The sequence below is a fragment of the Culicoides brevitarsis genome, chromosome 1 (genome assembly GCF_036172545.1).
Source record: "Culicoides brevitarsis isolate CSIRO-B50_1 chromosome 1, AGI_CSIRO_Cbre_v1, whole genome shotgun sequence".
In the NCBI taxonomy this organism is placed as follows: Eukaryota; Metazoa; Arthropoda; class Insecta; order Diptera; family Ceratopogonidae; genus Culicoides; species Culicoides brevitarsis.
Window position 1 is genome coordinate 30,625,398 of NC_087085.1, and position 26,708 is coordinate 30,652,105.

The window sequence follows — 26,708 nt, forward strand, 5'->3', positions numbered from 1 at the left end:
TGACATTGTCAATGCTATTAATAATAAGAGATATCCTCTCGTTTACGTTTCTGTGAAAAGAAAGGTTTATTGCATCGCTGTTGTAATTAGTTAGAAAACGTTGAGTTAGGTAATGATCGTTTCATTCATTATATCAGTTACTTTACAAAAAAGATGTATGAATGAAAGTTTTGCCTTATCAATGCGAAAGACGTCGTTGCACAATGTTCAGTAAATAAATAATGACGATATATTTGTAAAAGTGCAAACGGAAACGCGAAGGTGGAATATTTGCATTCAAAGCATCATCATCGTTTACTATTTTTTAGTAATTATTCTATTTTTCAACAAAGGAAAAGGCTTAGCGAAAAAAAAGTTCCGTTAAGTGCTAATGACTGTCTATTGTAAAAATATTAAACATATCAAGATTTTTTTTCGCTTCATTCTTATTAACATGACATTTTCATTCTTGAAATTTTTCAACGTTACAAAGAATTTCCTTTTTGCATATAGGTACATGCGAAGATCGTCATCGTCATCTCACAAGTAATGTCAATATGCCATTAAATTTCAAGTTCAAGTTATCTGATTATACGGAACATTGTCTTTATTAAAAAAACATATACACATTTTGCACCTGGGTAATAAAAATAAACGAGCTATCAATTTTTTTTAAAGACCTGTCTGTTTTGTCCTATGTGTGCTGTGGAAAAGTATTTCTCTCTAACATAGTTGGTGATAAGGAACTTAACTGAAAATGTTTAGAGCATCATCATTATTTTCTTATTAAAAAATAACAGTGCGACAACAATGTGTGTGATACATTGTTAAAACATGAAGTTCTATAACCATCATCGTCAATTCAATATGAGGTTGTTGTTGTCGTCGTCAGGAAGGAAAACAAGAACACAACAATAGACGAACAAAATGTTTTCATTATATGTGATTTTTAGTGTTCTTTTGGTAAGTATAAAAATGTTGGCTCCATTGGGGATTGTCTGTCCTTTGAAGGTAAGTACCTACAATATATTTTAAATTTTATCAATTTTCGTATTAAGTTCATAAAATGAAATCAATTTTTCAACTTTTATTTTTTTTTTACAGTTTTTGGTTATGGACTTAACAAAAAAAATTGAATAATAGAAATTGAAAATTAACTGGAACCGGATAAGTTGATTTAATTTGGTTGAAAATCAAGAGGGACAGGTCGCTACTATCTGTCGTCGGTAACGTCGCCTTGAATGTCACTTTTGTGTAACATTTTTTGAACAAAGACACACGTGTATGAAAAGTTTTCGAGTACTTTTGGATGAATAAATTTAAATTTTAAAGATTAAAAGGTTGTGCGTCGATTTTGTCATTATTATCTTGCGGGAATAATGAGAGAAAACTAAGACGCCCAAGCGCCTTGGGAAGAAAATGAGATGAAGTCATCAAATCATCATTTTGTCGAGGCGAGTTACAGAGTAAATGGCCCAAAGTCCTTTTGTCTCTAGATATGGCATTACTAAGCCCATAAGCTTATTCATAAAGTAAAGAAACATCATCATCTATGATAAAGTTTATAAAGGCATAGAAATTGAGCAAAGCTCGCAAAATAGTTTTATTCAATACGACCAAGTTAAGGTTTTCGAAAAGTATAAGTATGAAAATCATAGACCAAGAGAGTAAAACATAAAAATATAAGATGATTGACTTAATGCTAAATTTGGAAAAAAGCACTCATTCTCTTTCTTTGTTGTCCATAAAAATTCAGTAAAAATTGAAATATTTAACACTTTCGAAAGTTTTTTTTAACAAATTATTTAAACAAAATCTAAAAAGTAATAAAACTAACTAAGCAGCATTATACTTTATGATAAAATGCGCTCTTGTCAAAAAACTAATTTCATACGTCAAGTTTCTCTTATTCTTTGTTATCATTTTCCATACCAATATTGCAAATACTGGTACCACTTCCTCTCACAACAAGAACAAGAACTTTGGTGGTCATAAACGACTTTATTTTTTTTTTCATTTTCATGTCTTTCTCTTTCACAGTCTTCACTGTTTTGTTTTTTTTTAATGTTCAATTAAATCTATCATCTGTCCTAGACGTCTTCTACTTCGACGTCGTCATCATTTATGTCTCCTCTACTCTGTTTAATTTTTATGAGAAAAAAAAAGATTTACAGCAAAAAATTAAACATAGAACATGTCGAATTTTGTGCAAATTAATGTTAAAACCGACATGTCGCTGAGTTTTTTTTTTTGAAACGTACGTGACCAAAATCGGAGTTTTTGTGCTTTTAACATGATTTAGAATTGACAAGACTTCTGTTCAGTGTCACAAGTCGAATCGTTTTAAGGAGGAGTCATTTCAAGTGATCACTTTAAAACACATGCGACAAGTTTTTTTTTTTGAAAATCAGGTTCATAAATTACAAGTTATTGAGAAAAAAAGACACATGTCAGCAAATACACACGTGATGACGTCATGATTAGAATGTTTGTTTGCCAGTTACTTGCGATGCCAGGCATTTAAAATAAATAAATAATTTTAATCAAATAACAATACACAATGCAGCGTTTGCATGTGCATTAATTGTAATAATTATCTTTTATCGATGCATAAGATCATCCTTGAATACCCGAGTATCGATTGCATGCATGTCTCTCTCATGCCTTAACTAACTTGTGGCACATGTGATCTCGAGTGTGTACTGTGATTGAGAAAATGTTTATTTGTCGTAAATAAAAAAAAATATATCTCGGCGATGCATTTTTTGTTCGTTTTCATTTATTTGCCATCGTACACTTAATTGCCTTATTTCAATTTGCCATTGTCGATACTTTGGTGCGATATCGTTTCTTGTGTCTTTCAATTATTATTATTATTATATTACGATGGCAGAGGAGACCGGACAAAAGTTGTGTAACAAGATAGAGGAGTGTGTGTGTTTCGCTTTACAAAAAAAAAAAACGACAACGAAATCAGAGAAAAATCAAAGAAAAGTCAGTTTACATTTCATTCAATTATTTCAACTCCCACTTTGTACGCGAGCGAGTCGTATTTCTGTCCTCTTTTGCATTTAATTGCTTTTGCTTCCCCCCATATCATCGATAAATTGTTTAAATGAGAAACATGTTCGCGAAAAAAAAAACAGCAAAACGAGTAAAGAAAGAAAGAATCTTACCTTTTGATCACCAAATCTCATTTGTCTTCTAGCATTACGACTAACATTCATGCGACACAGAAACATTCGTCGTTCGCCATCCAAATGTGTGGCATGATGATGATTCAAGTGGTGATGTGGGTGATGATGATGACCTGCTGCTTGTTGTGGTACTGACCTACCCAATTCGGCTTGTATTGATCCGTGATCTTGCTTATCAATGATATCGTAGACGGAATCGCCGTGGATTAGCAAGTCCTCCTGTAAAGAGAGAAAAGAAAGAAAATAAAATATTTTATTGTTTAAACATTTGACGTGGGATAAATACTATCAGCTAGGGCGGGCAGACAGAAAAAAAACTTAAATTTATTTCATTTGAACAATTTTTGCTATTAAAAACGCATTCGGTATGAAAAATGAGCAATTAAAAACATTTATTTTATTAGTTTTAACGCATTTCTTAAAATCTTTCAAACTGTCCGTTTGGTTTGTCTGTCTGTCTTTTTGTAACATATGAGGAGTACGAAAATGATAATTGGTTTTAAAAATTTCAGGAAAAGGCGCTTTAAATGAGATGAGGTAAGTTTCATATCTTTTCAGTCTTAAACATTTATCTATCAACAGTTAATATTTTTTTTTGCCCGCAGATGAAAAATTTTTATTATCAAATACAAATCACCGACTTTAGTCTTAACCATATGCGCGAGTTGAAGATTTCCATTGGCAGATAAGACACTTGCTGCAACCCGAGAGCAATTTAAATATTTATCACCCATTATTTATCGGTACACAAGTTCCAATAAATAAACTCATCATCACATACAGGTAAATACAAACATTAAATTAATTTACGAGTTAGATTCAAATGGAGGAAGATTCATGAGCGACCGCGTTTCTGATATGAACAAACAAACGTTTCATGCAAAAGGGAGTTAATTATGTTGTTCTCTGCATTTGCTTAGTAATTAACTACTAGATGTCAATTTGGATTTTTCTCTAAATATTCCCAAGTAAAGCTTACAGCTATAAAGTAGTGTTACACAAGTAGGTCACTAACGCGGGACCTTCAATCGACTACTCAGTTGTTGTTGTTGTTGTATGGGGCAGCCATCTGTCCTTTGAGTAATTTTATGTTTATTGCTATCGACAATATTATTTATACGTTGTGTTAGGCTCGAGTTGAGAGAGAGATAGACAAACGCTCACTAAACATTTGTTTACATGTCACCATTACACAGTTTGATTTACCAATAAATAATATAACAAATGGCTTATTGTTCTTACGTGCAAGCATATTATAATCAGTTTGGAAAAGTACACAATTGATTATTGAAAAATAAATGTAAATGTTATAAATATTATATTATTGCAATAATTACATTAAACATATTCCAAAGCTCGCGAGTTGATATAAATTTTAAGAGTTGTACAATGAAAGGTGACTAATGTTCCATAAAATTCACAAAAGTATTTTGTTGTAAATGCATTTTTTTGACATTTTTGGTAAAGGGCAGGAATTTACATAATGTCATACAAATTGCAATTGATTAAACATGAAATTTATCAGAAAAATCGACGCTATTGTTCGACAGCGGCGGCGCTTGCTAAAAGTCGAGATAACAAGCCATAGTTCATTAATTATAAAAAATTATATTATTACCCATTCAGTTTTTTTAAGCTCAATCATTTATGAACGTTCGTAAGGCACGACGCGGTGTAATTTTCATTTTTCTAGACATTTTGCTTGCACTTGCGAGTAATTTCATAAAAGCCCCGTTTAAATAATTTTGTTACAGGTATTAATTATATTATGACAGCTTGAGTCAGTTAAATGCTGGTAAAGGTAAAGCCATGTTAAGTAAATAAAAATTTTTACTAAGAAAATTTTATTTAATATGTTTTGTGATGAATTTCTGAAACAAGTGCACAACTAATATAATTAAGGAACGTTTTTATTTATTTAGGCTGATACGAGTTTTTGTTTTGTTTCAGGTGACAACATTAACCCATTAAATATAAGAAGGAGGTTTGAGGATTTGAAAAATGGTAAAACAAATTTTTTTAAAAGGATCGCGATTGGTTAAGAAAGAGAAATTTGCAAAAGGATCACCGAAGGATCAAGACTTGAAAATCATGGTTGGAAAAATATAATGATTTTGGTTGCTCTTCTTATGCCTTTGATCCATAAAGCCGAGACATATAAAGTTAGTTTTCTTGAATAATTTTCATCAGCCTCCGACATTTGATCAACATATAAGAATAAAATACAAAATTTTAAAGCCAGAAAGTTGAGTCTATTGAAGCGAAGCGGATGCTATGTTCGAATTCAACCATTAATGAGAATGCCATGAAAAAAATTGTAAAATGGTTTTTTTCAATTTTGACTATATTTATTTAAAATCCTTAATTTCATCTGGTATGATAGTCATTCATTTGTACCAAATTATTGTGACAGCCCTCGGGAATCGCAATCTTCGCTGGACATCGACCACGCGGTTCGAGTTGTAAAATTTTCGGAACATATCCGAAATTACTTCTCGAACTGCTTGACATTCGTGGGCATACTCAGGATGTGAACACATCAACATCTCGAGTTGCCGGTCGATCGCCAACCAACGAGGTCTGAGCATCTCCCTCTTCCCGTCGCTTCATTCCTTTTAAATAATAACTAACCTCCTTCGAGATGCGCCGGAATTGTTCGACCGGGTCCTCCTCGCGATCTCTATCCATTTTCCTCTGCTTAATCCCGCTAGGCGATGCCAAATTATGACGAATTTTAATGAAAGCACGTTTTTTAATCTGTATGTGCGAGTGCGATTCCCGAGGGCTGTCACATTATTTAAAAAATAAAAAAGAAGCACACATTTTTACACTGACGAAAAGTTCTACAAAAGATCTCACATACAAAATTATGGTTTTAATATAAAATCCAACTTAGAGATGTCATTTTTCAAACAGGTCAATAGAACATGTAAGTAAGAGAAACAGAAAACTACTTAGTGTATGATCCTTAATTGAAGTCAGCTTGTTCAACGTCACGCAAAGTATTTCTGAAGTTTCCAAACTAAAAAAAAATTGAAAAGCAAGAAATTGGAAACATTTTCAAAATTTGTAACATCCTCTCCCGCAACTCATATCACAAGAAAAAAAAACAAACAAAATGATGAGTTACAATGACAGGTACGACCACCCGAAAATGGGATGCTCCTAACTTGATCTAATATGATTGCCTGCCGTTGTACCTGAACTTGACATTTACCCATGAGGCCTCTTTATGATTTGCAGTGTTTTAATTTACTCTCAAAGCTGCACAAATGCACATTTAATGCAAAAAGGGGGATGTTATAACATCAATCAAGTACCAACTTTGCGCTGAGCGAGAAACAAACATTGCAAGTAAATCAAGACCTTAAACTTGAAAATAAGCGCAGGAAGAGAACATTACATTTAACTAAGCGAAGAGAAAAAAAAAGTCCACAGAGACAGCTTGTCTGGTGTTCATTTATGACGATGTAATTACAGCATGTAGCAATTTCTGCTTTCAACTTACACAAGGGTGGTACTTTACTTGTCCATTACCATTCAACTGTGTGGCGCCATAAATAATACATTTGTTTGCTTGTCTCTCTCTATCTCTCATACACGAGAGATTATTCGCGGTTGACACAAAAATGATTCAACGGCAATAAATATGGATTTAATTCCGTTTTAGAATGGCCTGGCATTTGAAGTCGTTAGAGAGAGCGATATATGATAATAATTATTATTATCGTTACAATAATAATAGTCATTCAATTGTTGACAACTGTCACATTTTAATGAACTGTTGAGACATTCTAACAAAAAATATGACTAAACTAGAATAAATATCATAATAATTGTCATAACATTTCATATTTTCAAGTCTATCTGAACGACGATCAGTTAAGTTTCCGTGTTGTTTTGACAAAAAAACCGCTAGCTGCACCCAAAAAACTGCAACGCAAAAAAGGTCAGACATTGGCCCAAGGGCGAGTTTTGGACAAATTTAACAACAAAGTGATGTCACAAGGTTTAGTAATAAAATCATAAAGCAACCGCTGGCAAAAAATTTCGTAGTTATACCAGTTCCTGGACGCTTAACAAGCAAGGCAAACAATTTTATTACTAACTGTCTTGCTTTTACTCTTTGCTTTTGCACACAGACACTTATTATAAATTGCCTATGAAATAAGATTAGATAATAGCAATAATAATACAAATATGAGTAATTCTTTGATTAGGCGGCTCGGACTTGCACAGCGCGCTCATATAAACTTTATTACTCTATGACAATGTAATAAATGTTTACACTAAATTGGATTTTGAGAGGTTTATAGCTTTTTCAGATTATGAAAGACGCTCACTATGGATTTTTTTCATCAACTTTTAATTGAACATTTATGATTTTCCAAAAAAAAAAACAATTATTGCGCCTAGTTTCGACCAGCAAAAATCGATTATGTTGTAAAATTAAAATGAAATATCAGCCCACTGCGATCAGTATCAGCGCGCGTTACGGAGAAAAATGTTCATAATCGAGCCTTAATTAAAATCGATGACTCCAATAAGGTAAACGCCCATACGCATACACCGATAATGTGGAGTAAACATTTTAATGATATGACAGGTAACCGCGAGACTTTAACGTATGGTAGCAAATTTAGCTGCGGAAAACAATATTAATTATGTGAGAAGATTGAAGATAACAATTTTTTTGTTGTATTGTTCCTCGATGGACATCGAAGTTGTTGTTGTTGTTGTTGTAAAGATGTGTATTTATGGGAGATGAAAGCCAGCTGAACTGAAGAAAGGGAGCAGCAGCAGCAACAACAACATGTTTTTACTTGTCTCATAAATAAATATAAAACAAAAATGATCTGGATGTTAGATACGCGGTTCGCTGCAGCGGGAACGACGGAGAAATGTGTCATTTTTAATTAACAATCAGAGCGAAGGAGATGAAATTTATCGCAATGATGACGACGACGAGGAAATACAATAGAAACAAATTAGTGCTAAAATGTGAGTGGAGAGCGCCATTACCTATCGACCAGTTGTTGTTGTTGTTGTAGTCGTAATGTAATTGTTAATTAGAAATTAATTGTGTTTTTTACGAGATTAAATTTATTAGTTGGATTAACGTTTTGCTCGTGCAACGTCGGTCGCTTGGTTTGACATGGAAAAAAGGTACACTGTGAAAATTTTGTTTTTTTTTAGTTCATGAATTTTAAGGGGTTTAAAGCCGATTTTGATCATTTTGTTAATTATTTATCCTTTTTTTTAATTTTTTATCTCATGAAATTTTAATTGTGACTTGTTTATAATTTAAAAAAAAATATTTATTTATTTATTAAAAATTATAAAAAAATTGATTAATTTGATTTTTTCTTACAAAATTTGTGGAAAATTTAAATAAATTGTAAAAGTTTTAAAATAAATAAATTATTTATTTATAAATTGTTTAAATTTTAATAAATTTTATTTAAAAATAAATTTAAATAGAAAGAGTTTAGAGAAAATTCTTATTTAATTTTTTTCAAAAAATTGTAAATTTTTATTGATAAAAATTAAAAAAAAATATAATTTATGAATAAATATAATTATATATTTATAATTATATAAATAAATAAAATAATGATGTAATAAATAAATAATTAGTTTAAAAAAATAAAAAGACCTCAATTGTTTTTGGTAAAATTTATAATTTATAATATTTTTCTATTTTTTTTTAAATTTGAAATTAAATAAAAATAAATATTTCAAATTTAATAAATTCAATTAAAAGATTAAAAATAAATAATTTTTAATTTAATAAATAAATAAAAATAAATTAATTTTTAAAAAAATAAAATAATAATTTGTGAATTTTTATTGATGAAAATAAAAAAAAATAATTTATTATTTTTTTTTATAAAAAAATGATTTGATGAATAAATAATTAGTTTAAAAATATAAAAAATGGTAAAAAGACTTCAAATATTTTTAGTAAAAGTTATCTAAATTTTTTTTAAATTTGAAATAAAATAAAAATAAATAAATGTAATTAATTAATTAAAAATAAATAATTTTAAATTTCATAAATAAATAAAATTAAAAATAATAAATAATTGACTTTAAAAAAATTTTGGAAAATTTTAATTTTTACAGTGTAAAAAAAAATATTGAAGAAAGTTACAAACAACCAAGTAGTTGCTGAAACAGTGGGACGTTTTGTCGACGATTGCAAGCAACAAAATAAAAGGAAGATGTGGCAAAAAAGAAATGAATGAAGACAAGTAAATTTATTTATTGAAGTGTCTTTTTGTTTCTTCTCTCCGCAACAAAAAAAAATAATAATAATCGTACATATGAAAATGAGTCGCATCTTAAGAGAAAAAAAAACGTAGAGAGAGAGAGAAAGAAATGAAAAAAAAATTGTGGCACATTTAATAATTTATTCGTAAGTCGGAACTCTAAGGCATTTTGCGAAGAAAGAGTTCATGATTTATGTAAAATTAAACGATTTTTATGTTTCGTCTACTGAGTTCTTGTTTCATGGCTTGTACAACGTTCAGAGGCAACAATCAACAACAAATGAGAAACAAAACGATTATCATCATTGTTTTCAATTAATATCACATTTAATTAAACTGCTTGTCAAAACATACAATATTTCATCTCGATTTTGTTTTAAAACACTTTTTTTCCTATCTAAAAGTTTCATATGTGAGTCTTTGGTATGTTTTGTACACACCTCGCACATTTGACATTCTTATCTCAATTTTCAATCTTGACTTTGGCTGATACGATGCGACAAGCACCCGGAAAAGGCAAGCAGCACATCTCACGTAATTGATTATTATTTCTTCGTTTTCTCTTCGGTATCTAAGCACAAAATGTGTCTCATGCTACGCGCGCTGTCTTTATCTTTAAAAAAAACTACGCATTCATTAAATATCCAAAGTACTTCGTAGCTAAGGAATCTCCAGGTGGTTGATATAAAGCGATTGGATTTATCGCGCGCTCGGTAAATAATTGACCTGGTAATTTAATGCCCATCGTGCGCGCCTCGTGTATCACCGGGAACAATCAAAATATAATTTTTCAAATTGTGCAATGAGCCAATAATTAATAGATATTGAAACAGTAGCACCTTTGGAGGTGAGACTCGCTCGCATTTCGGATGAGGCAATATTAATTGTTTCTCGCGAAAAATGTGAATGCAACGATGATACAGATGTTACTTTTGCCTGTAGCTCTGTTTCTCTTTCTTTTATTGTTATTACATTTTTTTTTTCGTTATAATAACAAAATATCATTCAACTAAAAAAATTTCGACACACAAGACAGATTTAAATTTTTTATTTTAAAAGTTAGTTACTGAGAAGCCACTTTTGATATTAAAATAAAAAAAAATCAGAATCCAATCTTTATCATTTTTTTTCCTTTTACAGTTTTTTAATTTAAAATGACTTTGTGTCCAATTTATCGCACATTGATTTGACATGTTGAGATGTGTTTCTTCATCTCTGTTGTTGCAAAAGAGCAGCGTTAAAAAGGATAATAAGATTTCTTTCATTTTTATTCGTTACACATTTTATCGCCGTCACCACTCTACTCTCGGATTCAGTTCCATATGTGAGTTGTTATGATTATGAATGAAAGGTTAATATTAGTTTATTTTGTGATTCATTTTTTTATTGGAATGAGGTCTGCTTTCAAGTATTTTTTTTTGCTTACTGACAAAATACCGTAAGTATGTAACATAAATTCATAAAAAAAAATAATCTAAATGGATAAAATTTTAACACAAAGATCTACCTTATCAGATTTTAAACATTTTATAATCAAAAATTGTTAAAAAATTTAAACTGCAAAAAAAAATCTATAACTAACATTATTTTGTGAAAATCAAAAAAAAATTAACTAAAAAATATGTTTATGCTTTATGTTTTAATTTTAAGCCATAAAATGGTTAAAATATGAAAATTTTTTTTCAATATTTTATTTAATTTTTGTTTTATTTTATTTTTTTATTAAGTTAAAAATTTCATCAAAAATGGCCGTATTTTCATATTTTTTAAGATATTTTTAGAATTTTTTTCGAAAATTTTTTAATTTTTAATAATTTTTGTTTAAAAATTCGTGATTTAACATAAATTTTCTTATTTAATTTTTTTTACAAAATTACTGAATTTATTTTTTCAAATTTTTTTGACAGTTATTTTTTATGGATTTTTATTTTCTTTAATTTTTAATATGTAATATTCTGAAATCTGTTTTAAATTAGCAAGTCTCATAAAAAATTAAAAAAAATTGAAAAAATTTAAATAATTAAAAAAATAAATAAAAAATATTTAACACTAAGAAATAGTTAAACATTTTGTCATTTTGTATGAATTTTTTTGGATTTCAATTTTTTTTTTTATTTAGCCCCCTTCCCATTTTATTTTCAAAAATTTTGGACTTTAATTTTTATTTTCATTTGGAGCGGCCTAATACAAAATAAAAATTTATAAAAAAATGTGTTAAAATATGATTTTATGAAAACAGCACTAAAACGTTAAAAATAAACGTAAATTCTTTATAACGTAAAAAAGAGAAAAAATATTAAGGCTGAAATAACTTTAAAATATACTTTTACTTAAAAAAATTTTACGGCTTTATCTTTGATTTAAATAATAAAAAAAAGTAAACAGTTAACTTTTGAATTTTTAACAATTTTTGCACAAATTTTTGAAAAAAAAAATTTTTTTTTACTAAAAATTAAAGCAAAAATCTTTAAAGATTCAAAAGTTGACTGTTTACTTCTTATTAAACTTAAATTGAAAAATTTTGAATTTTTTTGCGACCCTGAAAAAAACATTCTAAGTAAGCAATTAAAATTACCTTTTGCTAATTCAAAGCGATGTTGCAAAAGAAGCACATAAGTGGTCACTTTTGATTTGTTCCATTCACTCATTTTTAAATAAAACAAATTTATACGAACAAGAATACCTTTTAAACATTTTTTTTATATATAAATTTTGCAAAAACTGAAAAGTTCTTTCGGGTTCGTCGCTTAAGTTTTTTTAAATCTTTTGTTTCAAGTATCTTTTTGACAAAGTTCCCCAATAACAGTCTACAGAACATACGAAAAATGTGTCAACGGACAATATCACCATAAAAGTAATAAAAATAAAGCAAAAGTCGGCTACGAGTACGTCGCTAAGTAAGTATGCAAAACTATACGATTTTACTATTCTTTCCCTACAGCCAAGAGTAAGCAACGCAAAGATAGTAGACTCTCGACTACATAATGACTGTCTGCTATTTTCTCACGATCGCTAGTCTGGTAAGTATGCGCAAAACTTTATTCACAATTTTTTTTTATGTATTCGAAAATTTATAATATAATTTTTATGAACAATGTGTCCCGTTTTGTTCGAACAATTTATATCAGGGCATGATCATTTTGTGATATACTGAGAAGCACAAAGTTAAGTTAATATTTTTAATAATAAAAAAAAATGTATAATGATGATAATTTTTGTACACATTGTGCAAATTACAACTTTTCTGGAGCTTCTGGTCTTACATATTTTTTTTTATTATTAATATTTTTCGCTGCAAGAGCGACGACATAACAACAAAAAAATTATATTACTGATCAGATGCAACACATGTAAGAAAGTTTTGTGGTTAAATTGTGCAATAAATTACACTTCCACGACAAGAACGCGAAAAAAAAGCAGCCAAAGTACAAACAAGAGTGCACGTGAAATAAGTGTTTGTTCGTGTAATTACTGTTTTAATCTTTATCTTGCCATTATGATCTTTTTTTCTCCTTTTTCTTTCCTTATTATTATATATTATACACATTTTTTTCAGCTAAACTACAAAGTTCACGAAACAAGATACTGTTGATGCTATATGGAACAACATGACATTGTAAGTAACTGATTCTAATATAATTTCACAATTAAACACCATGGATCATAATTTTTTTCTTCGTGCCTCGTCGTCATCATCGGCGCAGGTCAAAGATCAATATTGTTTACTCACTGATATACATTAACAACTTATTAGTTGATAGTTTATGGCACAGACAACATGCTTGAAATTTATCGCGCACACGAAAAATTTGTCAGCTAAAAAGTTGCTTCAGGCAGCTAGTCTATAAATTAAATATCAGAGGTGTCTCATTAAAAAAAAAAGTTTCTATGCAAAAAAAAAATAATTTATTCGATTTTTCAATGCGTTTAATAATAATAACAAAATAATAATTTCTAATAAATTATTTTTGATCTGATATGTGATAATTAATATTAAATTTACGTGTATATCAACGATTAATATTGTAACGCTCGAAACGCAGAAAAACTGTCGAGAGGCTCGAGCATTAAAAGTTCACATATACTCTTTGAAATTAATTTATTAATTTTATTTTTAAAAGTTTGTACTTTTGTGTGCTGCTCTGCTTTGTGCACTGTGCGAACGAATATCTATCTGGTAACATTGTTAATATTATTAATTTTGTAATATTGTGAAAAATATGCGTGCATGTCTCGTTGCATTCTCACAATCTCCGTATCACACAAGACATTTATACAATTATTTATTAAGTGTGTTTCGTTACAGTTTCATTAAAATATATAACTTAATATATTTACTCGAACAAACTTAATTAATTGAGATATTTATAGTTACATTGTCACATTTATTCCTGCACCTGTGTGTACGAAAGTTGCTAGTTAGCGGTGTTTTGTTTTGTTTCAAATAGTTTTTCGATCGAAAAGGAACGAAATGTCGTTTTAGGTTGGAGCAATTTGGAAAGATGTTTCATGTTGAAAGTGGCTTTAAATTATTTGGATTACATAAAATTATTGACTTTTATCACAAAATTGATCCTAATTTAAGGAGGTAAGTAATTTAAAAAAAATTTTTTTCCCGTCTAATTTTTTTAAGAAATTTTTTATTTCAGAGAAATTCGATGATATTCATACAAAAAGCCATAAAACTTATTGTTAATTAACTGAGCGACTTCAAGAATATTTTGCTAATAAAGTAAAAGAAGATATATTTCGAAAACTGATTCCAAGTATACTGGAAAAGTTAATGCTTAAACACTCTCCGATGAAAAACAAATTCAATAAGTGGTATGAAGATACAGACCGAGATGAAATAATAAAGCTAGTCGTCTTAGAGAAATCAAAACATATGTTAGGAACATTCATGTATAAACGATGTATAAATTTAGTATGGAGAATTTTGGCAGAGTCTTAACTAACAGATTTTTCATTGAGAGGGATATGACTACGTATCCTATACCAAACCAGCTAAGAAACCAATGTTCCTCAATATTCGTATGAAAACAATTGTAGTAGCTGTGGCTAGTTCTTTGAAAAATGTTCCTGGTTTTGAATGTATAAGATTTTTCAACAGAGTAAGTGTTATGATATGTTCAGGTGAAAATCAAAAAATCAATAAAAATCAGGTGAATTAAAAGTTCTATTGTATGGATGAGCTACTGTCGAATTAGTTTAGTAAAATTTATACAAAAAAAAGAACTATCACTACTTCAATGAAATCAATATTTTTAATTATTTTGAACTGTTTCAATACAATTTGCTTCACAGATTTACTAAAATCATTTATCAAATACATTAAATTTAAAACAGATACATTTTTCCGGTTAGAACAAAGTCTACAGGCTCATTAGTATATTTTTTCTAAAATTTCCTTAAGATGCGACATAAAAAACTTTTCTTAATTGCATCAGCCTATTCATATATTAATTAAACTTTTACACAGAAAATAATATTTATGACTATTTCGCAAGATTTCTTAACGACGAGAGTTATTTCGCACAAATATTTCGCCGAAGTTATCTTAAAAGGTAAAATTGTAACTAAAATCCATTTTCATTTTTTGCAAACGTATGATTGATACGTCTTTGCTATAAAATGAGCTAATGGAAAATGATGTGAAGAAAAAAATATCACGAAAAAGTCTGCTGAGAATCGTAGATCAATAATACATTTCAAAAAACTGACTTTCATATGAATAACAGTTATTTACGATTGTGTCATAGGGACTTATGAATACACCCCACGGTTGGGGCACATTCATAAATATGACTTTTTTTACTAAAACGATCATAACTTTCTTAATAATGGATATAATTGAGTTTTCTAAGCGCCAAATTAAAGTTAAAGTTAATTAATTCTCTAACACATCCATGTTGTTTAGATTTAAGTTTAAAAATTTTTTTTTCTTTTCTTCCAGCGATTTTTCTGTGTGTTTTCAAACAATTATTTTTCTTTTCATTGTTTGTTTTTCTCGCACTTTTTATTACGTCAATAGTCAAGAAATGAGTTTATCTCCTCATACTGCGTGCATTGCCAATCTGTAGTTGGATTGCGCATGTAAATATTATGGATTGCACTTAAATGAAATCAATATTTTTAATTACTTTAAACTGTTTTTTTTTAATTACTTGCTTCAGAGATTTACTATAAAATATTTTAGAATATTTTTTCAAAAAACTTCATTAAGATGCGAAATAAAAAACTTTTCTTCATTGCATCAGCCTATTCATATATTAATTAAACTTTTACACAGAAAATAATATTTATGACTATTTCGCAAGATTTCTCAACGACGAGAGTTATTTCGCACAAATATTTCGCCGAAGTTATCTTAAAAGGTAAAATTGTAACAAATATTTTCGGTTTTATTTATTGTTTCTACTTGACTGACTGTTCTTAAATACATTTAAATAGTACATAACATATTTATCTCAAATATTTTAGTAACATTTTTCGTAATAATAACAGTTACTTTTCTATTCATTTTTAGAAATAAAATATAATAAAAATTATTTCTTTTTATACCTTAAAGTTTAAAAACAAATAACACTCAATAAATCATTTATTTTGTTATAATTCCAACGCATTCATCATCCGCGCTTTTTATGCATCTTTTTATTTTGTTTCCTTTTCATATTAGTAAAATGCATGATTTGTTACAAAATATTAGAAAAGCTCAAAAAAGAATAAGAAGGCATCACATGTTATTATTTATCGCATGTGCAGTTTCAATTCATCGCGTCGTCGTTGTCTTTGTGGTGGCAGACAAGCAAGAGCAAGCAATATATTTAGCATGAACGGGTATACCTCCAAGACTATTCTGGCAATATCTGTCCATCTGTCTGATATCTTGCTGGGAAAAATAGCGTGTTAAAATGTTAAATGGGTTTTCAACTTTTTTTTTGCACTTCTACTAAAAAAAAAACCACAGCGAAACAACTGTAACAAGGTGTTTGATTATGCATTATGCATGGTGTTAATCGCTGTTTTATTATAATAATTCATTTGGGGCACTTTTCGACTAAAAACAACAAAAAATGACTCAATACTAAAAATTCTCATAAAATAATTTATTAATAAGTAATTTATGTTGTTTAATGATCAATTATTTATTTTAAACAAGCCGAGTTCATTAAATGAGAAAAAAATTAACAAGCAACCAAATTTCCGATCAATATACCTTGACCAAGATTTATTTATTATTATTGTTACCGAATCGATCAAAGTATCTATTTATCTGTATTATTGCAATTGTTCAATCTATTAAATTAAAAAAATGCCATTTCATGATTCATTCGCGTATTGCATTTAAGATTTACTTTAAAACAAGGGTCAAGAAGTTTAAGGTTGACTCTTACAATAAAAAAAAATATCAAATTTGGGGCACATCTGTTACGATCTCAAACAAAAGACACTAAAATTTCGCCATATTTGAGGACTTTAGAGTATCAAATGAGTTCATCATGCTTGTAGTTGGTGTTGATGAATGGAACGTTTTATTACAAACTTTTTAAGATAAAACAAAACAACAGTTACTACTTGCTCTAATTTAGATTAAAAGATGACGATAAGCATATTTTTTGTATCGTGCCACATATGTGAATATATTTAAAACATTTCAAGTTCTCTCGTTCAAGTTCAAAGGAATATTATTTAAATACTTTGCTTGCGCTCTGATTGTGCCGCTCATAAGATATTTTTAAATATTTCAAAGTTGTTATAAAAATGATAAACATTTTTAAGTTGAACTTATTTTAATACAAATATTTGCAGAACACTTTAAGAACACCATTAAAATATTATTTCATTTTTTTCTTATTAAGCGCAAAAAGTTTCTTTTGTCATTGTATCCGGATTCAATTGAAATCCTATATGATGCATAGATAATGATGATAATTAAACACACACCGCCACTCATTATTTATTATTCATCTATGATAATTGAAATAATTGTCAACATGTTACTATTAAATGCACTTGAACTTATTCATCGGAAAATAACACTGGAATCAATCTCATGTAATTCCATTATTGTTATTATTATTATTTATTTTTATAAAAGAATTACCATATTCATCATCGTCATCTATATTGTTGGCGATGGTTGTGATGTGATGTTAAGTGCAATAATAATATGAATATAATGTAACAACATTAACAACGCTGCCACACAGCGAGCGTCGTCACCGCATTTCTTTAGATGTTTTGATTGAGTGTGACTTTGTGCAGTGCAATTATTGTCATTATTATTATTTTGCTTTATAAAATGTTTAAATATAGCGGTTTGCAGTTTATAATAAATTATTATAATTTTATGAAATAAAGAAATATAAAAATAATTAAATTTTATTTCATGATATTTTTAATTAAATTTATTAAATAATATTTTTTTTATTTTAATAATTTTTAATTTAGACAAAAAAATTTAAAAAGCCAAGAATAAACTTTGATAAGCAATGTAAAATAAATATAAAAATTTTAAATTTTTTTAAATATTTTTTTTTAATAATTTAAATTTTTAATTATTTTTATTTTATTTTTTTAATAATTTAAATTTTTTTAAATAATAATTTTTCTAAACAATTTTTTTTAAATAATAAATAAAATTTTAATTTTTTTTTATAATTTAAAGTAATTAAATAAAAAAATACAAATTAAAATTAAATAATTATTTCAAAAAATTCAATTTAATAATTTTAATATTTCAATATTAATAATTTCATTTAAAATTTTAATTTAATTTTAAGAAAAAAAAATTATTTTTTAATATATTTAATTTAATATATTTTTTTATAAAATAATTAATTAAATAAAAATAAATAATTTTATTTTCTTAAAATTAACTTAAAATTTTGAATTTATTATTTTTTTTTTAATAATTAATTAATTTATTTATTGATTTAAAATTTAATTTTAATTTTAATTTTAAGAAAAAAAATTATTTTTTTTATTTAATTAATTATTTTATTAATTAAATAAAAAATTAAATATTCAAATTAAATAATTATATTAAAAATTCAAAATAATTTTTAAAAAACATTAAAAAATATATATATTAATTATTAATAATTTCATTAGTTAATTAATTAATAAATTTAATTTGAATAAAAAATAATTTTAAATTTATTATTTAATTTTTATTTATTTAATTAATTTTTAAACTAATTTTCTTACTTTTTTTTATTCAAAATTATATTTTATATTAAAAAAAAATATATATTTTTTCAACTCACCATTGAATGCCCTAAATATTCCGCGGCATTATCTGATATATACAAAAGTTTTCCATTCTGTGTCAACATCATTAGAAAACCGGATAAAGCCTGCAAAAAACAAATAAATAAAGAAATTAAAATAAAATATCCCAGAAAAATCTGATAAATTGATGAGTAACTTAATATATTTTTTCCATGCAAATATCGTACAGAGTTGCTTTTCTTTCTAATGCAAAATTAATAACCCCTTGTATCGTGATAACATAATAATTCATGATATATTTATCATATTTCATACTTCCAAGTATACCACCCACTATTAAAAAACATTAATTTTACTATAATGACATCCAATATATATCATGCAAGTTGCACAGCCAGCCAGAGAGAATATAATGCTTAATTGCCGTAGAAGAGAAATTAAATTGAGACATTATTAACTTTGAAACCGTAAAATGTTTAGTACGCAGCGCAGCAATATAAATGATCGACCCATATATGGTAAAATAGTGATAGTTTTTTGTTTGTAACAGATGATGGAGGAAAAAAAAATAATATAATATAAAAACGACACAAAATAAAGTTATATATCGTAAAATGTAAAATAAATCAAGAAAAACAATATTAATCATCATAAAAGACACTCCTGATGCATGTTTCATTGTCTTTGTACTACTTATTTATAAATATATTTATTTATTTATTTACAACTTATTTATTAGAAAATGAAAGCTAATATTTTTCTTTGTATGTCGTTAAAATATTTAAAAAAAAAAGAAAACTGAAAAACAGGAAAAATTTTAATTAAAATAAATAATCCTCTATGGTGCAACATGAACGGCGGTGGATCAGACGTCGTCGTTATTTTCTTATTTTTTTTCTTAAATAATTTTTTCGCACAGTATGTTTGAAGTGTGTGATCCAACACTCGAGTGCACCGCTTGTGGTAGTACTTGACAAGCAAATGCACAAACTTAAGCACCACCATGAGAAGTAATTTTTTCTCGTTTTTCTGCTAAATGTATGAATATTCATTTTGATACAAAGTTAGAACAGAGTACAGCGAAAATATATCACAAAGTGATTAAAGTAAATAATAATAATAATTATTGCAACTAACTCTTGTTTAAATAAAGTAAAAAATAAAATAATATCTTTGACGAAGGGAAAATAAAAATAAATGCGTACAAAAAGTATCCACAGGAGAGATTCAGAGAGTAAACAATCTGATTTAACACTTTTTTGCTTCATGTACTTTTTATATCCAGTTTGTATAACTAGGCGGTCGATGATTTGTTCATTTCATACAATCAACGTGAAAATGCTCATTATTATCAATTTTGTAAGTTTATATTATATTTTTCTTTTATTTTAAGGTTATATGCGGTTTCGCATGCGATCAGAGAATAGCGAGTGTAAAGTTCATACACTTTATTTTAATCCGTTTCTGTCTCATTCTTTAAATTCTCATCCAGCACTTGATTAAATAGGAGAAAAAAATATTTTCTATCATCAAACAAGATCAAAAGTGCGAAAAATCTTAATATTTTATCATCAGTAATTTTATCATTAAACAAGTTTACGGAATACTTTGTAAATAGTACAGTAAAAGTTCGATATTTAAGCATCATATTTTTCAATACTGTCTTTGAGCTGTAACATGCTATGCACATCACAAAAATGGCCTGAGATTTTTTGATGGTTTTGTGTTATTTTGGATTAAAGTAGTCAAAAAAACCTAAATTTAAAATTCTACTATGAACCAAAGTGTTTCTATGCATTTTTAGTGAGATCGGGTATGTCAAAGAAGTACTTGAGTATACCCAAATGCACTAAAAAATGTCTAAAATTTGTTTGGTTCGTTCTAGAATTTTAAATTTAGGTTTTTTGGACTACTTTAGGCCTAACTAATACAAAACCATTAAAAAATGTCATGTAATTTTTTTTTCGATGAAATGCTGATATCGGGTGATGAGTATAATCACTTGGAATGCTCTATGCTTTCTTTATTTACTGATACTGTATTCTCAACTAATCTTGACATTTCTCAGTAAGTACTTTTTGGAACGCAAATTTTCAAGCTCTTTCACATGCATTAAATTCAAAAAGGCTTCTTTGCAGCTTATATAATTTCTTCTTTGCTAAATAGCATTTGTTCAGAATTTTTCATAGGTGTCTTCTAAAATGACTTGGAATTCCGTGAAGCAACCATAAGCCATTGAGCCGAAAAGTTTTAATACGTTTTCGATTCGATCGATGGCCACTCCTAATCACTTCATCGTAGATTTATTTAATACAGATTAAATACAAAGACTTTGCATTTTCTTTAGTGACTTCAGAAGCTCGTAGAACCGCCCTTCCTTTTAATCGAATCGTCGTTTTCAAGTTCGTTAGGCCTTTCGCCGAGGGATACTTTCTCTATCATTTTGTTCTGCAATATCTCTTTCTCCTATTAATGCAAATTTTTTCTGACTAAAACAAGCTCTACGGTCGTATCTTATCTGATGTTCTGTTATCCATTAAAGTTAATTTTTCTTTTGTTTGATTGTAACATCGGAAGTCCTTTGATTCTTTTGCAAATTGAATTCAAACGACGCATTTTATAGAAGGTAAATTATGCCTTTTGCTGTTTCTTTAGTTTTTTTTTCTCTGGATCTTTTATAACGAACATTATTATATTTAGTTCAAAATTTTGATTTGCAAACTGTAAGGTTAAAAATATGACAAAATATAGTTCTTCAACTTTCAAATAACTTAAAAATGGTCCATTATGAGAACTTTTACTGTACAATATTAACATAACCTTAGAAATTTTAAACTAAAAGAACGAGATAAAGTTCAGAATCATTGAACTTTGCATAGAAAGAAAACTTTTTTCTTCTATCGCATCAAAGAACGAAGTTAAACTTGAAAATTGATACATTAAAAAACAATTTAAATTACACTTGAACTTTATTTTTCTCGCGCCTAAGTGATGTATGCTGGACGCATCTCTTATTATATTTACTTGTGTCTTATTTCATTTCATTACGTTTCATTTCAATCACAAGAAGGCCTCGTTCGCATAGACTCGAGATCTCGCAATTACCGTTGCTGCATTTTCTTTATAAATTGAACATGCAACGCGAAAAAAATGCAAATAAATAAAATATACGAGTGAATTGAGTGAGTGAGTGAAGTTACCTGTTACATTTTTTTTCGTGTGTCTGTGCAATGTTGGATGCGAACTGGACACGTAATAATATCAAAATTAATTCAATTTTATTTATTATCATCATTATATCGTTTGTTCTATGTACTGTACTTGTACTTGTTACTTTTTTCGTTGTACATAAATTGATTGAATGAAACAAAAGCATTTCTCGTGTATATGTGTGTTTGCGATTCAATTTAAAGATAAGCAATTCACAAATACGCGAGTTTTGTACGAAAATAACCAATTGAATGCACATGATAATAATAATGATGAAGAAAAGTGTAGAAAATCGGTAATTTGTGTTGAATTGAAATGTTTTGCACAAGACGTACGGGCAACAATGCATGGGAAACATGCAGCAAGTACAGAATATGCATTCACTTTCGTTGATTTTGTTATTATTTATCATTATTGTGAGACCTTGCACATTAAATGACCGGATATGTGAGTGTATTGAATGGCATGTCGAATATTGTTTGGATTTCCTTTAATTTTTTGCTAATTACGAATGGCGAGGTCGTTTATCTAATTATTTGTTGATCGCTTTGTCATTTTTTAAGGATTTAAATAATTTGCAGTGCAAACATTCGCAAAGCTGAAAAAAATTGAAAAAACTTTTTTTTTTTTGAGATAATTAATTATTTTTGGTTGGTTTTGAGATTTTTTTTTTTAAATTTTGTATTTAAATCATTTATTTTAATTCTCAGTAGGATTAATTCTTAATTAATTTTATTATATTAAATAATTGTTTAAAGTTTAATTAAAAAAAAAAATAAAAAAAAAATTAAATTCATTAGGTAATTAAAATAAATATTTCCAAGATTTTTTAGCAGAATAATACCTTAAAAAATTAAAAATATTTTATTTAAATTTTTAAATAAATTACAAAATATCATTAATTTTAAACTGAATTTTTATTCAGTTTTTAGTTTTTTTTTATAAAAAATAACGAAAATAACTTCAGAATCAAGAATTCAAGAAACACTACGGATTTTTTTAAGTTTTTCAAGTCAAATCTATAAAAATTCTATAAACACAGAATTTTTTTAAATTCGTATAGATTATTTATGAAAATTTCTCAAATTTTATATAAAATTTTTTAAACAAAAATTAAAAAATATGAAAAAAAGCAAAATCGACTGGTAGAACGAAGTCTACTGGTCCATTTAATTTTTGTTAAAATTAATAATTATTAGAAAAATAAATTTGTGTAAATTTTTTAATGAAAATAAATATTTTTAGGTGATTTTAAAAAAAAATCTGAAGTTTTTTGATAGATTTTACTTACACTGAAACTGTAAAAATGATTGAGTATCCTTAAAAACTCCTCTAGCCTTCTTCAATTAAAGAAATTAATATCTAATAGATCATCCTTAATTGCTATTTGACGATCTCCGTTGATGAAAAACTATAACAGTAATCACTCCATCCACTCTTTTGCGAGATAATTTATATGAAAAAACAAACATAAATGATGTGAGAACGGAGTGAATATTTCAAGTGTCACGCAATATTCTTGTTTTGCCGCCCGTTTCATGCGCGGAATATATTCTCGAGAGAGAGAAGAGAGGAGAACAGCAAAGTACCAACAGTGTTCATTTGTCGACTTTACTTAATTTAAATGTTATTTATTATTTGCTTATGTTCGCTGCAGCTAAAGGCAGTGCCACAATGATTAATGTCGATTAATAATACTCAGTTAGGGATAAAACGACTCGCTCTCTTTATAAACCATTTTTTTTTTCTTTATTTCACTATTAAAATAATAAATCTATCACTAGAAAACTTTATTTATTGTATAGAGTAGTAATGATAGTCCTTGTTATGTTATTTGTATTTCTTCTGCGCAAAAAGAGAAAAAATCGCACAAAAAATAGGTCATGCAGTGATTTTCAAACTGTGATACTTGTTAGTTGTGTGAGTAAGCAATTATATTTTAACATAATTTTGCATGTTTTTAAATCTCGTGTACAACATTTTATTACAAACTTCTCACCTTTCGCACGCGGTATCCGTATGTTGTTGTTTGTTTGTTATTTGCAGCAAGGAGCGTATAGCGAAAAAACATATAGAAAAGACATTATTCTTGGCACGATCCATATTAGTTAACACATGAATGTATGGAAGAGACACAAAATGCAAAAAAAAACGAAAAGAAAAATGTATTTATTTACCCAAACAACATTGATGCACTTTCACTAGAAATGTAGACGCAAATAGTAGAAATGAAAAACAAAAACAAACATAAATTGCGAATTAGGTAGATGCAATTAAGGAAATTGTTTCAATTTTAATTTAGAAATTTATTCATTTTATTTTTGTTTTATTTAGGCCGCTCCAAATGAAAATCAAAAATAAAGTCCAAAATTTTTGAAAATAAAATGGGGGGGGCAAAATTAAACAAAAAATTTGAAATACTTATTTTCATACAAAATAACAAAATTTTAGCAATTTTTGATCGTTGATCAACATTTTTGTTGTTTTTTCAATAATCTTCTTTAAAATTTTCAAATTAAAAATTGATTTTAGATCGTTTTGAATTAAAAATTGAAAATTAAAATTTCATAAAAAATAACTGTCAAAAAAAATTGAAAAAAAAATTCAGTAATTTTATGAAAAATATTTTTAGAGAAGAAAATTCAAGTTAAAATATGATTTTTAAAACAAAAATTAAAATAATTGAAAATTTTTTATAAATTTTTTTGAAAATGTCTTGAAAAACTATGAAAATACACCAAAAAACGATCAATTTTGATGAAATTTTTAACTTTTTTTTTTTATTTTGCCCCATTGGATTTTTGACTTTTTAAATAGGGCATCAAACTTTATTTTTGATTTTCATTTGGAGCGGCCTTAGATCAGAAAAAAAATAATTCTTTTTTAGACCTTAAGCAAAGTTTAAGTTTGAAATGAATAGAAAAAAAAAAATAAAATTGAAAAAGTTTTAAAAAATTACCGTTAAAAATTTGAAAAATTCACAAAAAATAAAAAAAATATAAATTAAGTAATTATTTTATTTTAAATTTACCTAATTAATGTAATATAATTAATATATATTTATTTTTTTAATTAATATTATTTTAGATTATTAATTGTTTATACTTTATACTAAATTTAAATTAAAAGTTATTATTAATGATTTCTTAATAAAGTATACAAATTTAATAATCTAAAATTATTAAATACTTAATCAATAATATTAATTAAATTTAAAATAAAATAATTAATTGATTTTAATTGAATAATAAATTAATTAAAAAATAATTATCATAAGGACAATTTTAAAATATTTACTAATTTTTTTACGTTTTTAACGAATTTTCATAAAAATATTTTTTTAAAACATTTCTTCATTAAAAATTGAAGTTTTTTTTTATTTTTCCAATTTAATTATCAAAATGAATTTTCAATAATTATTTTAAATCTTTTATAATGTGGAACATTTTTCCTTATTGTCCAAGCCTTATGTCTTTAGCTAGTTGTTGGTTTTGTTGTGACTGAGATTAACGCACAGCAAACAAATTTTCAAATGTTCACATAATGTTTAAGCATAGGTTTGGGCAGGCATACGGCAAACCAAGCCGAACGCTATTCCATAATTTATATTCTTTGTGCGTTATTTACTTGAACTGTTTTTTCAATTTTTTCTCCAATATTTCTTTATTATTTTCATTTATTGCCATCTCGTTGTTGTTGCTGCTGCAACTCTCTTACTATTATTATTACTGCGGATAATAATAACTAATATAACAATGATGTAGGTATATAAATAAATATAATATATATAAATTTTTTTATATGGATGCAGAGGGAAAAAAACTATGTTAAAGCAGCGTAAAATACACATAAACAAACAGTTCATGTCCATTTAAAGTCAAATTGTAATCTGTTGGAGTACATGTTCCTTGTCCTCATTTTAATTTGAAACATAACTTTTTTTTTCTTCCTTCTATTTATGTTTATGTGCAGATTTTTCAATACGAATCTCGCGAGTGATTAAGCAGATTTTTTGCCGTGTTGCTGGCAGTGTGGTGCGAAGTTACAGATGGTTATGTAATTCTCGGGTTTTTTCTCTTTTTGTGAACTTTGTGTGTGTGGAAATGTGTAAATAAAGTTGACTTGATTGAAATGTGTTTCTGTCATTTGTATTTGAATTTATTTACTTTAACTTTATTTTTGTGCTTGCGAAGAAATCCTGAGAAAATGTTCTAATAAACAGCAATCAAGCAACGAGCGGTAAAAATTTATTGATGTCGTATTAGGAATTGTGTTTGTTTGAATAAAAATCGAGTTTGTTGTAGAATGGGGAGATTGACAAGCTAATTACGACACTACAAAGTATGATTAAAAAGACAATTAATGAGTTTTTTTTTAGAAATGAGAGTAATTATAAAAATGTTGGATTACTTGGAATGATTGATAGGTAACGATGAAATTAAAAATGATTTATAATGAGGAATAAAATTAATTAAAAATTGTCAATAGTGAAATTTTTAAGATACAAATTAACTAGAAATAAATATTTATTTTAAAATATTTTAAAAATCAGGTTAAAATTATATATTTTTAATTAATTATTTTAAAAATTATTTCCTTTTTAATAAATTTTAATTTAAAAATTTATTATTTTTTACGTATTAATTATTATTTTTTTTTGAAATGAATTGGTTTAAACTTTTAATTTAAAAATTGAATGAATTTTAAAACAAATAAAGCAATTCATTGTCGTTAAAGGATTATTATTTATTTTAAATAGAATTTCAAAAAACCAAGTCATCATTATATTTTATATTAAAATAATTCCATAGGAAAC

The 26,708-nt window shown here is 27.0% G+C and overlaps 2 protein-coding genes across 2 annotated transcripts in view; one reads left to right on the top strand and one right to left on the bottom strand.

The window, feature by feature from the left end:
- LOC134837158 (RNA-binding protein 48) overlaps positions 1-19,914 on the top strand; it is a 69,966-nt gene extending 50,052 nt beyond the window's left edge. The window contains exon 4 of the mRNA XM_063852502.1: positions 19,903-19,914. The gene's annotated coding sequence lies outside the window, so the exon portion shown is untranslated. The remainder of the gene's footprint in view (positions 1-19,902) is intronic.
- Positions 1-26,708, bottom strand: part of LOC134837617 (PAS domain-containing protein cky-1) — a 103,996-nt gene that overhangs the window by 24,908 nt on the left and 52,380 nt on the right. The window contains 2 exon segments of the mRNA XM_063853000.1: positions 3,156-3,395; positions 18,718-18,807. Of these exon segments, the coding sequence (XP_063709070.1) occupies positions 3,156-3,395; positions 18,718-18,807 (330 nt within the window).